Source organism: Haliotis rufescens, unplaced genomic scaffold, assembly GCF_023055435.1.
Source record: "Haliotis rufescens isolate VD_foot unplaced genomic scaffold, xgHalRufe1.0.p SCAF_9, whole genome shotgun sequence".
NCBI classification, from domain to species: Eukaryota; Metazoa; Mollusca; class Gastropoda; order Lepetellida; family Haliotidae; genus Haliotis; species Haliotis rufescens.
Genome location: NW_025964383.1, coordinates 23,560,070 through 23,574,431, shown reverse-complemented (window position 1 = coordinate 23,574,431; position 14,362 = coordinate 23,560,070). Strand labels below are relative to the sequence as shown.

Here is a 14,362-nt window from a genome sequence, read left to right as displayed (position 1 = left end):
TATAGATCTCTTCATTATAGTGGATCATATGACCGTATCATGTCATCAATAGTCACATAATTACACCGATTTCATCAATATACATAGTGGATCATATGATCATATAGATCTCTTCATTATACAGAGTGGATCATATGACCATGTCCTGTCATCAATAGTCACATAATTACACCGATCTCATTAATATTCAGAGTGGATCATATAGATCTCTTCATTTAACAGAGTGGATCATATGACCATGTCCTGTCATCAATAGTCACATAATTACACCGATCTCATTAATATTCAGAGTGGATGATATGATCATATAGATCTCTTCATTATACAGAGTGGATCATATGATCATATAGATCTCTTCATTATACAGAGTGGATCATATGACCATGTCCTGTCATCAATAGTCACATAATTACACCGATCTCATCAATATTCAGAGTGGATGATATGATCATATAGATCTCTTCATTATTCAGAGTGGATCATATGATCATATAGATCTCTTCATTATACAGAGTGGATCATATGACCATGTCCTGTCATCAATAGTCACATAATTACACCGATTTCATCAATATTCAGAGTGGGTGATATGATCATAAAGATCTCATTAATATTCAGAGCGGATCATATGATCATATAGATCTCATTAATATTCAGAGTGGATCATATGATCATATAGATCTCTTCATTATACAGAGTGGATCATATGACCATGTCCTGTCATCAATAGTCACATAATTACACCGATCTCATTAATATTCAGAGTGGATCATATGATCATATAGATCTCTTCATTATAGTGGATCATATGACCGTATCATGTCATCAATATTCACATAATTACACCGATCTCATTAATATACAGAGTGGATCATATGATCATATAGATCTCATTAATATTCAGAGTGGATCATATGATCATATAGATCTCTTCATTATACAGATTTGATCATATGACCATGTCCTGTCATCAATAGTCACATAATTACACCTATTTCATCAATATTCAGAGTGGATCATATGATCATATAGATCTCTTCATTATAGTGGATCATATGACCGTATCATGTCATCAATATTCACATAATTACACCGATCTCATTAATATTCAGAGTGGATCATATGATCATATAGATCTTTTCATTATACAGAGTGGATCATATGACCATGTCCTGTCATCAATAGTCACATAATTACACCTATTTCATCAATATTCAGAGTGGATGATATGATCATAAAGATCTCATTAATATTCAGAGTGGATCATATGATCATATAGATCTCTTCATTATACAGAGTGGATCATATGATCATATAGATCTCATCAATATTCAGAGTGGATCATATAGATCTCTTCATTATACAGAGTGGATCATATGACCATGTCCTGTCAGCAATAGTCACATAATTACACCGATCTCATTAATATTCAGAGTGGATCATGTGATCATATAGATCTCATCAATATACAGAGTGGATCATGTGATTATTAAGACACCTCATTATCCTGCTGATGCATCTATGAGGACTGCCTCCGTTGTCTCGTGATTGAGTGCCCGCCTGGATATGGGAAGGTCCAGTGTTCGATCCCCGGCTGAGTCATACCAAAACACGTTAAAAGATGCTGCTTGGCGTTAGGCATTAAGGGTTTAAAACAAGGACTGATCTTATATATGGGATCTCCCGCATGCTACTTATAATCATCAAGAAACCTCTCCCGTATGCTACTTAAAATCATCAAGAAATTTCCTACAGTATGCTACATATGATCATCAAGAAACCTCTCCCGTATGCTACTTATAATCATCACGAAATTTCTACAATATGCTACATATGATCATCAAGAAACCTCTACAGTGTACTACATATGATCAACAAGAAATTTCTACAATATGCTACATATAATCATCAGGAAACCTCTACAATCTGCTGCATACGATCATCAATAAATCTCGTCCGTCGGCTATATATGATCATGAAGAAACCTCTTCAATGTTGTACATATGATCATCAAGAAACCTCTCCCGTATGCTACTTATAATCATCAAGAAATATCTCAAGTATGCTACATATGATCATCAAGAAACCTCTTCAGTGGGCTACATATGATCAACAACAAAACCTCTCCAGTATGCTACATATGCTCATCAAGAAAGTTCTCCAGTGTACTACGCATGATAATCAAGAAACCTCTTTAGTATGCTACATATGATCAATAAGAAACCTCTCCAGTATCCTACATATTACCATGAAGAAAGCTCTCCAGTGTACTACATACGATCATCAAAAGAGCTATCCAGTGTGCTACATATGATCATCAAGAAAGCTCCCAAGTGTACTACATATGATCACCAAGAAAGCTTTTCAGTGTACTACATACGATCATCAAGAAACCTCTCCAGTGTACTACATACGATCATCAAGAAAGTTCTCCAGTGTGCTGCATACGATCATCAAGAAAGCTCTCCAGTGTGCTACATACGGTCATCAAGAAAGCTCTCCAGTGTGCTAGATACGATCAGCAAGAACGCTCTCCAGTGTGCTACATACGATCATATCTGTAAGCTCTCTAGTGTACTACATACGATTATCAAGAAAGCTCTCCAGTGTACTACATACGATCAACAAGAAACCTCTCCAGCATGCTGCATATGATCATCAAGAAAACTCACCAGTGTACTGCATACCATCATCAAGAAACCTCTTCAGTGTGCTGCATACGACCATCAAGAAACCTCTTCAGTGTGCTGCATACGACCATCAAGAAACCTCTTCAGTGTGCTGCATACGACCATCAAGAAACCTCTTCAGTGTACTACATATGATCACCATTTTATTGTCGCTTCAATGTTTTCTTCCGTGTGTATTTTGAGCTTGTGACCTTATCTATCCTGGTCTATAATGTCTGTATATGTAATAAGTCACAATATTATATTAAAATAAATGTGTTTTTCGCATGCAGCTCTATAGTGACTGTTTTGTATATGACGGTAGGTGAACACGTCAGAAACGAGAGTAACCACATAAAATCACACCCATAAATATATAAGGGTATATTGTTCAATGTCGTCTTGAGAGAGTGAGTATTAGTTTTACGTCCACTCCAACTTTGCGGTGATGCGCAGACGGGCGACTTAAATCTGCTTCACACAAACATGTGCCCACTACAGGAATTGAACCAGGGACCTCTCGCGCACATTGCCGACACCTTTTCCATTGAGCTATCCCGCCGCGTGCGCCACTATTGCTTTAAACTTCGTACACGACAATCAATAATTTACTGGATTCCTGTCTTATATAAACGAGAAGACAAGTGAGGGTCAATGTCTCGCCGATGCAGTGATTGGGCAATAGTTACAAGATTCAAATATTAATATAATTACTAAAAGGTGATCATAATGTGCGATCTGCAACTGCTTATCTTGTAACTATCATAACGCACAACATATATATCTTTTAAATTTGTACATCAGTATCCGTTCACATATATAGCCTACTGGTCATTGACTGTGACCAAATGGGCCAATAATACTTTGCTTAAATACATTGGCGACAATTTTACTTGCTAACTTGCTGATGGGACCTATCTTGATTATGTTTAATGAATTTGCTCATAATATCTTCATTTTCTAAAGTACTGTAAATTTGCGACAACAACCACATGATCTCTGTTGTAAATGAGTAATTTGCAAACTAAAATCGGCACAGAATATAAATGGAACTCACCGTCAATGATACCGGCATTTCACGTATATACGACTCGGACTCCTAATATACAGAAAATAAAACCTTCAGGGAAATTTTGAATTATCCTACATTAACAAAACAACAAACTGAATGAAATATTAGTTCAATGCATAGTAATGAATATTATAAACTGTGCTGTTATCAAAGACAGCGATCATATGTCATCAGATGTATACACTGAATATTGTTGCTCCATACAGAAATAAACTGTATCTTCGGCATGTCATCCAAGCTTTCACAATTCTTTTTTTAAAAGAGTTATGAGTTTTTACAATATTGTTGAAAATTGTTTGCAGGGATATTTATGATAGCGGCAGTTTCAAGATAGAGGATTGTGTCATTCTAAAAACGGTGTACGGAAGTAAGAGGTTGGATGCGGTGTTGAGCTTTCAAGCTTCCATATTTCGAAACAGATTTCGCACGTGAGAAGTAGGTAGCGGTGTAGAGCTTTCAAGGTTTCTATCTTTCCCCAAAACTTTTGAAAAATGAATTGTCATGTGTTATATATGTTGAACCGCTCTACCAACTACAGCAAATGTCATTACAGTTTTGGTTTAGTTGATGAGTAATTGCCATAATATGGCTGTTCCGGGAAAGAACGAATTCGAGAACCTCAAGTCTTTATTTCAGTAGTTTAGGCCTCCGGCCCAGAGAACGTATTACAAGCGTAGAAGGCATGAATATCAATTATATGAAACATCACTCTTTACTCGTGGATACATAAAGCATCATTCAGTGAGTGAGTGAGTTAAGATTTAACGTCACACCGGCAGTATTTCAGCCATATCGTGACGAGCATCATTCAGTACATCTATAGGGCACTACACAGTTGTTCAAGTATCAAGTTCAAGTAACTTTCAGAAAAGCTTTCTTAACTGGTGTTCTAAATAATTAGACAAAGCCACAGTTTCAAACATACTATTTTCAGTCAATATTTCAACACATATGTCCACATGTCTGGATGCTTAAGATTGCCAAAGCTTGTATCGCTGTTACAATGAACATGTAGTAATAACATGCACTTCATCTTCCATAACAAATGTAGATTTTCATTACAAAATTTAAAAATCCAGTCTTTTGGGTCTATTCCACTCCACGATTTCTGCTTCTGTATCTACACAGCTCAACTCTTTATCTTTTACTTGCAAATATGAGTAGATTTCCTTTTCTCTGGTACAATAAAGGATTTAACCACTATAATTTCTTTATCAAACAGCAGGCCGGTTGTACATCACCAGTCACGTTTGTCACCTGCAATCATTCTTTAAGAGAAACAAGAATTAGAGCATATTATTTAAGTTTTGGTACTTTTGATAAAATGACACGACATGTATTTTGACTTTTCTGCTTGTTGTGCTTAGTGTATTTCTGGCCTTATACCATACACCCAAATACTTGTGAAACAATTTAAACCATCATATCTCATTATATTTGTGTCTGATTACACCACCTTTTAAAAAACCCATTACTTTGGCCATGCCTAAATAAATTCTTAAACCATACAAATCTGATTTTTCTAACTTTATCACCTACATTGGCAATGACATCAGCAATGGGGTAATGGTTTCAGCAAATTCATTCACAAATATGGATTACCGTCCTCATTAAGAAACAAAGTAAGCAGTAGAGGACTGATCCTGCACCCTTGCCTTGCGACCACTGTACATTCGAAGTAATCTGATATTGTAAAGCGATCTACCAACGCACAAGATTGAATATCCGTATTAGTAAGAGATACAGTTATAACATTTAACATTTATTTCAATTTATAGACCCTATATCTATTAAACAATGATTTCTTGTAAAAAAATCATTTGTTGTGAAAAAATGAAGAAACCATGAAGGAATAATGATACTCATTCACAATTAAAAATGTAAATATCAAGTCATAATCACAGGTGACAACAAACGCAGTATTTACATATTCATGTGTCTAAATATAGAATACAATCAACAGTAGGGGCATGTTGATTGGAGCCACCGTGATGACTTCATCTGCATCGCAATCTCACGTAAGTGTAGTTCTCTACTTTAAATTTCCATAAATGCATTGTGGGACTTATTTAAAAAATGATATTGTAAACATATATGGTCAAATTATTGACAGTGTCTGCTCCAGAGTAATTGGTTGTTTTGATAAACGAACAAATGCATGTATATCATCGCAATGTAAACCATAACAATTGTTCGTCTATATCGTTAGTATATGGCCATTACAGGAACTGCACATGTGGACTGCCTTTAATTGTAACAAAGTGAAATTAAAGTTTATAAATGTGCATATTTTCCGTCTATATGTGATTACTATAATAGGAACATGAATGTTAAAGCTGATATTTGTTATGGTCAAATACATATTTATACTCAAAAACCCTTAGACCCGAGAACGTCCAGTTCATTTGTGGCAAAAATTACAGACACTGAAAATTGTTGTTTAGGCCCGCACAAAAGGCGGACAAATTTATTACAAGGTATATACGCCTAAGCGTACAATTCATCAATCCGAAATTGTATGAAATAAGCCACAAAGGTGGGGGAAACAACGCATACACGCACATGACTAAGAAAAAGGAACCTAAATAGCGAGATAGAGAGGAGGAGGCTTGGGAGGAGGTGGTTTTAAGTTGCTAATATGAGACAGGGCAAAACACGTCTGGAGCGGGCGGCTATCCAAGCGGAGATGCGCGTTAATCAGAAAGCTAACGTGGATGACGCTAACGTGGATGACGTCACCGTTACGTCATATCTTTTAAGTGACGTATTGATTCCCGCCATGAGGTGTAACCGGGCAGCGCGCATGAAGAGCAACTGGGTTTTTTCCCATAAAACAATTTTTTGAAAAATTTTGCATTTATACTCAAAAACCCTTAGACCCGAGAACGTCCAGTTCATTTGTGGCAAAAATTACAGACACTGAAAATTGTTGTTTAGGCCCGCACAAAAGGCGGACAAATTTATTACAAGGTATATACGCCTAAGCGTACAATTCATCAATCCGAAATTGTATGAAATAAGCCACAAAGGTGGGGGAAACAACGCCACAATAGTGGAACACTATGCCCCCACCCGACGACGGTCTCGGGACGAGTTTTAGAAACGTATCAATAAAATTTAAAGCAGCTTCCTCCTCCCTAATTCTATGCACGGAATATGATATATGCAATCTGCATTGATTGAGTATCTTTGATACAAACACACAAACATAACACAGCGTTCCAGGTCCATAGGAAGTGTTATGTATTGACCGGATCGCCCGAGTCTCTTTCTTCACTTCCACCTGGGGATTCGTCTTCGGTAACGTCTGTTGCCTGCAAACGTAAATCCTGGTGGCAGTATCTCTTATCTACCTTATCATAAAATATTTTGTATCATGACGTACTAATAGTCTATATAGGCCTACATTTCGTAAACAATGTAATCTAACACAGCTGTAGTTAATTATTGGTGCGGACCAACACTTGAGATAGCCCGCACGAAATGGAAATCGTAAAAGATTCCTTGATGGAACATAAAATTATTAACATTAATAATTACTAGAATTACATAATGAAACTCATTGAGCAAATTGCCTGACCCTGAGGCATAGTGTCTGCTCATGCTCATTATTATAAGGGTAAGGTATTAAATGCAACCATACAACACTCAACTCTACTATGTTATTCATAAAGGCCCCTAGTTGGGGTTTAATTTTTTAGTTAATGACAGACTTTAATTGAACAAACTCGCCTGACCATGAAGCATAGTGTCTGCCCATGCGAAACACCACACTCCCTGTCTTGGCATAATGAACCATAACAAGTTAACACACATTATAACATAGTAAGTGATACATTGAACAACAGACTCTACTCTGTATGAGTAGATCAATAGCAATCGCATTTTCCCTACATTTAAGTGATAAATAAAACTCTAGATTGCCAAACTTCTAATTGGTCCTATTCAGCAAATAGGCTCTTTTTCCGCTGAGCTACGCTACCGACAACAACCCTTATTCTCTACAGCTGAACACGAATGTATGCTTTAAATGCATCTGAATTCCACCGGCCCCTTTGCCGAATTTTTTGCGTCAGACCAGCCTTTCTTTGCTGCCGAGCATGCTGCACCTATACGGAAACTGTGTCCTTTGTATCTAGTAGAATCTAACCTTAAGAATTTAAATACAACTCTGAGTGCCTCGTTAAAGGAGGATCTTGCTACCGGTTTAAAGCATCTGTCACAAAACAGAGGGCCTGGGAAGAGAGACCTTTGTCGTAGGTAACGTTTGAGCGCGGCAACTGGACATAGGGTACTGTCTAACTTGTCTAGTGTGACGATCTTGCTAGCTTTACCGCTGTTGTGTTTATACATCGATATGTTAAGATAGGCCACGGAGCTGGAAAGTGAAACGTCCTGCACCTGCAAGGCCGCTTCCTCATCCGAACTACGCACCGTCAGTTCACCAATCCGAAAAAATCCGTGAAAGGCAACTAAAAACATTGTCTCATAAAGTAGTCTGATTGAAGGGTTGGAAAACACCACACGTAATGAGTCAATCATCCTGCCCAGTATGTCCTCTGTGATTGGTAGACGCTGGTCTACTGAAGAGTTTAGACACTTAGCCCCATGTAACAACTTCTGAACTTGAAAAGAATTTGATTTGTCCTCTAAACCGCGAATTTTATGAATGTAACCTAACGCTGAAATGTAGGTCCTCATTGTTGAAGGTGCTAACTTTAAATGGAACATATACGCCAAAAATAGTGCCCAGTTAGGTGTTGCTATCGGTAGCGCCGGCGAAATACCTAGACAATCCCGGGAGAATTCATTGTACAATTCCCACGCTCTGGTATAAGTAGCCTGACTATTCTTACATAGAGCTGCCCCTAATAAAGTATCTAAGTGAATAGATAATTCTCGGGTCGTAGGGGCGGAGGAATCCGCGTTTCCTGCTTGTCTGCCCATGGTGCCTGACTGACAAATTTTGATATCTGTAAACGAGAAAGTAGGTCTGCCGACTTATTATGTCTTCCCGGTATGTGTTCCGCTCTGAAAATTTTATCCCGTTTCAAACACGAAAGAACAAGGTCCCTCACCAAGGACATCAACTTGACTTCTTTAGACGTTTGCTTGTTGATAACGGACACTAAAGCTATGTTGTCTGTATGAAACAGAATACATTTTCCTCTTAGCTCTTCAGCCCATAATCTAACTGCCAACACAATGGGAAAAAACTCTAAGACAGCTATGTTAAACAACTTCCAACAGCCTGGCCAAACTCCATACGCCCATTTGCTTCTAAAAACAATTCCATACCCTAACGACGCTGCAGCGTCGGTAAAGAGATGAAGCGCACTATTCGACAACCACGCCTGTTTCCGCAATACGGATATCCCGTTATACTGACCTAGAAATTGCAGCCACAATTTAAGATCCTCCCGAGCTTGCTTATTTAACCGTATCCGATGATGGGGTCTCTGGGTCCCGACAGTTAAATCATACAATCTCCTAAGAAAAGCCCTACCTGGTACCACAACTTTACAAGTGAAATTAAGGTAGCCTAATAAGGATTGCAGCTCACTAAGTCTAACTTTCTTCTTCTTGCACATATCAGCGGTCAAGCTTCTAGCCTTAACTAATTTGTCTGAAGGTAACCTGGCTTCCATGGCAATAGTATCTATTTCGATTCCTAGAAACGTGAGACAGTTGGCAGGCCCTACTGTTTTTTCCGGCGCAAAAGGAATCCCAATATCTCCGCATATGTTTAAAAATGCTTCAAGTTCTCCACGACACTTGCCCCTGCCCTGAGAAATAATGAGGAAGTCGTCTAAAATATGCAGCATGTGTCCTATCCCGAGCTTGTTAATTGCAATCCAGTTCAACGCAGTGCTAAACGTCTCGAAAATTTTGCATGCTGACGAACAACCCATTGGCAAGCACTTATCGAAATAATATTCTCCTTTCCAGGTGAAACCAAGTAGGTGATAATCGTGAGGGTGAATAGGTACAATTCTGAAAGCTGATTCAATGTCGCACTTCGCCATATAAGACCCTAAGCCCATCCTAACAATAATGTCAATTGCTTCATCTAAGGAAGCATAATGTACATTGCTCGCCTTTTCAGGTATACCATCGTTGACAGAGTTACCGTAAGGATAAGAAAGGTGATGGATCATTCTAAATTGACCTGGAAATTTTGGGGGGCATACCCCTAGGGGAGATATATGAAAATCCTTTAGTGGAAACTGTTTATAGGGGCCTGATATCCTACCTAGTCTTAATTCTTTGCTTATTTTGTTTTGGACCACGTCTACGTTATCTGAAGCACTTTTTAAGTTGTGACAATCTCCTGATTTTAAATTACCCTCGTATCCAATGCGAAACCCAAACTTGAAACCCTTTAACAGATAATCAGTGATTTCTTTATCATAACCTTCAAGCCAATGTTCTAGCTTATGCACGTTTATAGGGGTTGGGAGGTTGGTTTGCTCGGTTTGGTCTACCAAATTCTTTCCTCTGCCCACATTTACTGTAGCCATGGTCACCTCCGCATTGGGAACAATAGTGACTGTATCTACAAGGTTTGGCATTGCATTCCCGTCCGAGATGAAAGCTGAAGCAGAAACCGTTTGGGATGGCAGATTTGGCAGACCCTGATGTCTTTGCCTTAAATTGCTTTTGGTTTGAGGGACGAAAATTCTGCAAATTTGAAGTAATTGCACTAAACCATAATTCCCAGTGTACTGTTCCCCAATCCAAATTGTTTTCTGACCTCAACTTCCGAAATTTAGTATCATAGGCATACCAGTTACCCCCTTTCTGGGCTAGCTCTCTGATTGTACTAACATACTTTAACATAACCTGAACATCCTCAGGATATTTCTGAATGTGAACCGACATAAAAATGTGGAATGCAGAAACCCATTTGTCAATAGACAAAAACATTTTCTTTGATGAATCGGAGACATTGACAGATTGACCATTTACATTAATTGTAAGATTTTGGTCGTGAGTGTCACCTGATAAAAGTGAGGATATTTCAATGAATTCGTTTTGCCAAATTTTAGCTTTAAGTTTGTCTCCTACCCCAAAGCCTAAGGGTATGGACGTAGATTTGAATTTTTGCATTTCAGTCTGGTTTATACTATTGAACGCAAAAGGATTAAGGACCGCCTCACCCTGTCCAATATTGATGTCATTGATAGCTAAGGTATTAGTCCTTTCTTCCGGATGCTCGGTCATCTCCGCCCGCCCGCTCCGCCGCTGACGATTAGTGGGTATCTTTGACGAACTCGCCTGTCCAATATTGATGTCATTGATAGCTAAGGTATTAGTCCTTTCTTCCAGATGCTCGGTCATCTCCGCCCGCCCGCTCCACCGCTGACGATTAGTGGGTCTTTTGGACGAACTGGCGCCTGCAAGCTCATCCTGGCAGAGGTCCACGTCGCCGACCGTGTTGTTCGGAGCCTGACTGGAACGTTTCCGACTTCTAGCGGATAGGGGCATCTCAGACCGGAATGGACCTTGGAACGAAGTACAAAAACCAGCAAAGGTTTGCACAAAAGAACTAATACTGTGGGAGAACGCTTAGCTATCGCCCACAACAAAGTAACTCTGACTTATTGTAACTTGAGACCTTTTAACTATTTATGTTTTACAACGTGAATGTGATCAAAGGCATTTAAGAGTTGCTACCCTGTATATTACAATTTAGCAAAATCCTTGAAAGACAACGTAAACATGTAGACTGAAGTAGGAAACTAGAATAATATTGCCACCACAGGGCAGAAAATTGCATCAACCGCAGAGTAGCATTCTAGTGAAGGACAACACTTCTGCTACCCCCCGCGAACACTAAATAGATTGTCATTCAACACTCTCGACCGCGAGAGCAAAAATATACCCACTGCCACTACAGGACAGATTAAAAAACAACAACAAAACAATGCCACCACAGGGCAGAAAAATGCATCAACCGCAGAGTAGCATTAGCGAAGGACAACACTTCTGCTATCCCCCACGAACACTAAATAGATTGTCATTCAACAAGCTAACCGCGAGAGCAAACATATACACACTGCCACTACAGGACAGATTAAAACAATGCCACCACAGGGCAGAAAAATGCATCAACCGCAGAGTAGCATTAGCGAAGGAAAACATTGCTGCTATCCCCCACGAACACTAAATAGATTGTCTTTCAACAATCTCAACCGCGAGAGCAAAAATAATACACACTGCCACTACAGGACAGATTTAAAAACAATGAGTAGCGTTCTAGCGAAGGACAACACTTCTGTTATCCCCCGCGAACACTAAATAGATTATCTTTCAACATTTCAACAAGCCATGGTTAAATAGTAAAAAATACAGGTATGCTTACTTCTGCTAGTACAAATTCATTGCCAAATACGTCAAATACATCAATGAGCCGTGCTCTTTCAGTAAAAATTGTCAACTGTTAAAAGGAAACATCAAATTTGTCTAACAAATATACAAATATCGCGACTTCGCTTTTATAGCCATACTTAGCTAAAACCCTTCAGATCCGAATATGCAATTATGCAACCGCGCAAACTTCTATACAACTTGTAATTGCCATCATCAGTCAAATGTACCCCATCCTTCCGGAAAATAGACAAGGAAGAATGAAAAATTTTCTTATGTTTCCAAAAACACATGCCTCTCTCCGGTAGCATAACACTCAAGTACTGGTTAAATTGCAGGCGTTTTCTCTCATACCCAACTCCAACAGCGTTATCGGAAGACCTAGGGAATTCTTCGCAGATGACAAGCTTGATGATGTTATATTTTGATTTTATCTCTTGAAAATTATCCTCAAACTCCCTAGCGAGTCTTAGAGGGTCAACGTCCGAACGACACAAATCATTGCCACCCAGCTGAATAACAAGAATTTCTGGGTTGTAGTGATACAATCGCTCCTCGAAATCACGCAAATAAATGGTTTTCAGACGATTTAGTGTCAATCCCCCGATCCCAAACCTATACACACTACTTTGCCCTGTCAATCCAAAATCATATCTAAAACGATCATGTCCCCAAGCAATATGCTTTTTCAGTCTAGCAATGAAAGAATGTCCTACAATCAAAATACGTCCTGACACAGGCATTCTATGTAGCTGAATTTACAATTCAGAAAATTTTCACAAATGATAACAATCCAACAGACTAAGATGCTAGAAAGGATCGTACTTACGATTTGATTTGAAAAGTTAAGTTGCTAATATGAGACAGGGCAAAACACGTCTGGAGCGGGCGGCTATCCAAGCGGAGATGCGCGTTAATCAGAAAGCTAACGTGGATGACGCTAACGTGGATGACGTCACCGTTACTTCATATCTTTTAAGTGACGTATTGATTCCCGCCATGAGGTGTAACCGGGCAGCGCGCATGAAGAGCAACTGGGTTTTTTCCCATAAAACAATTTTTTGAAAAATTTTGCATTTATGGTAAATCTACATAGATAACCATATAAACCAGATACAATAACAGATTGTATATACTCTATAGAGAAAGGCAAATAAATAAAGGCCACAATTTAAACTAATATGCCTTAACACATTGCATATAAGAATATTAAAAAATACATAAACATACATTTATTACACACATAAGTTGAATAAGAGAAGGAAACGTGATTTGTAACAACTTTTTGTAATGGTTGAGACTTCACTGCATGTGTCATGCCTTCAGTGGTCTATACATGATGCATGATTGTTTGAAGCATTATAGACCCCTGGAGAAAGGGGGTAGAATAGGTCTTCAACAACCCACGCTGGCCGCAAGAGGCAACTAACGGGATCGGGTTGTCAGGCTCACTGACTTAGTTGATACATGTCATCGTATCCCAATTGCGTGGGTCGATGCTCATGACGTCAGTCACTGTATTGTCTGGTCCAGATTCGATTATTTACAGACCGCTGTCATACAGCTGCAAATTGCTGTGTGTGGCAAACAAACAAAACAACAAAAACACAAATTAAAGCCTTATAGGTAAATCGTAAGAGATTCCATGGCTTATTTTTGCGTTTTCATGTTGCCTTAAACCTGACGGACAACTGTTTCCTGATTGGCTGATAAAAGAATGTGCGGGGTTGTGCTGTATTATTGTCCTGAACAATGTCACTTATTTCGTTTCGTTGTCCACAGTTTCTTTTGTAAATTACTAAATGACCGGCCCGTAACGTTAATTTGTGTGTGTGTGTGTGTGTGTGTGTGTGCGTGTGCGTGCGTGCGTGCGTGCGTGCGCGTGTGTGTGTTGTGTGTGTGTGCGTGCGTGCGTGCGTGCCTGCGTGTGTTTGTGCAGCACGGCACAGCATGTTTCAATCCCTGGGGGGAGTCGGATAGATGTAGGTCCCACAATCTCTTGATGTTGCTATAAATGACCAGGCAACAAGTAGTTAACCAGTGCTCATGCTGTCAGCCTTTAGTTCTCTGATCAGGATTAGGAATATTTATCGGTTGCTGTGACATAGCTGGAATATTGCCTACTGTTGTCACAAACACCAACTCACTCCTTCAACCAATAAGAACGAAATGTTTCAGAACTATTTTCTACAACCTTTTCATGTAATAATACCACGAGAAACATATCAAGATGACAAAATTTGTATTCATT

At 38.9% G+C, this 14,362-nt stretch overlaps 1 protein-coding gene across 1 annotated transcript; it reads right to left on the bottom strand.

Moving 5' to 3' along the window:
• Positions 1–9,924: 9,924 nt before the first annotated feature.
• On the bottom strand, positions 9,925–13,563 carry LOC125377488. The gene has a single exon (XM_048391073.1). The coding sequence runs from the start codon at positions 11,227–11,229 to the stop codon at positions 10,177–10,179; it is 1,053 nt and encodes a 350-aa protein (XP_048247030.1). The 5' UTR covers positions 11,230–13,563; the 3' UTR covers positions 9,925–10,176.
• Between the last annotated feature and the right edge of the window lie 799 nt (positions 13,564–14,362).

What these genes read in the sequence shown, in the direction of transcription:
- LOC125377488 (XM_048391073.1), bottom strand. Translation starts at nt 11,229, where the DNA reads ATGCCCCTATCCGCTAGAAGTCGGAAACGTTCCAGTCAGGCTCCGAAC.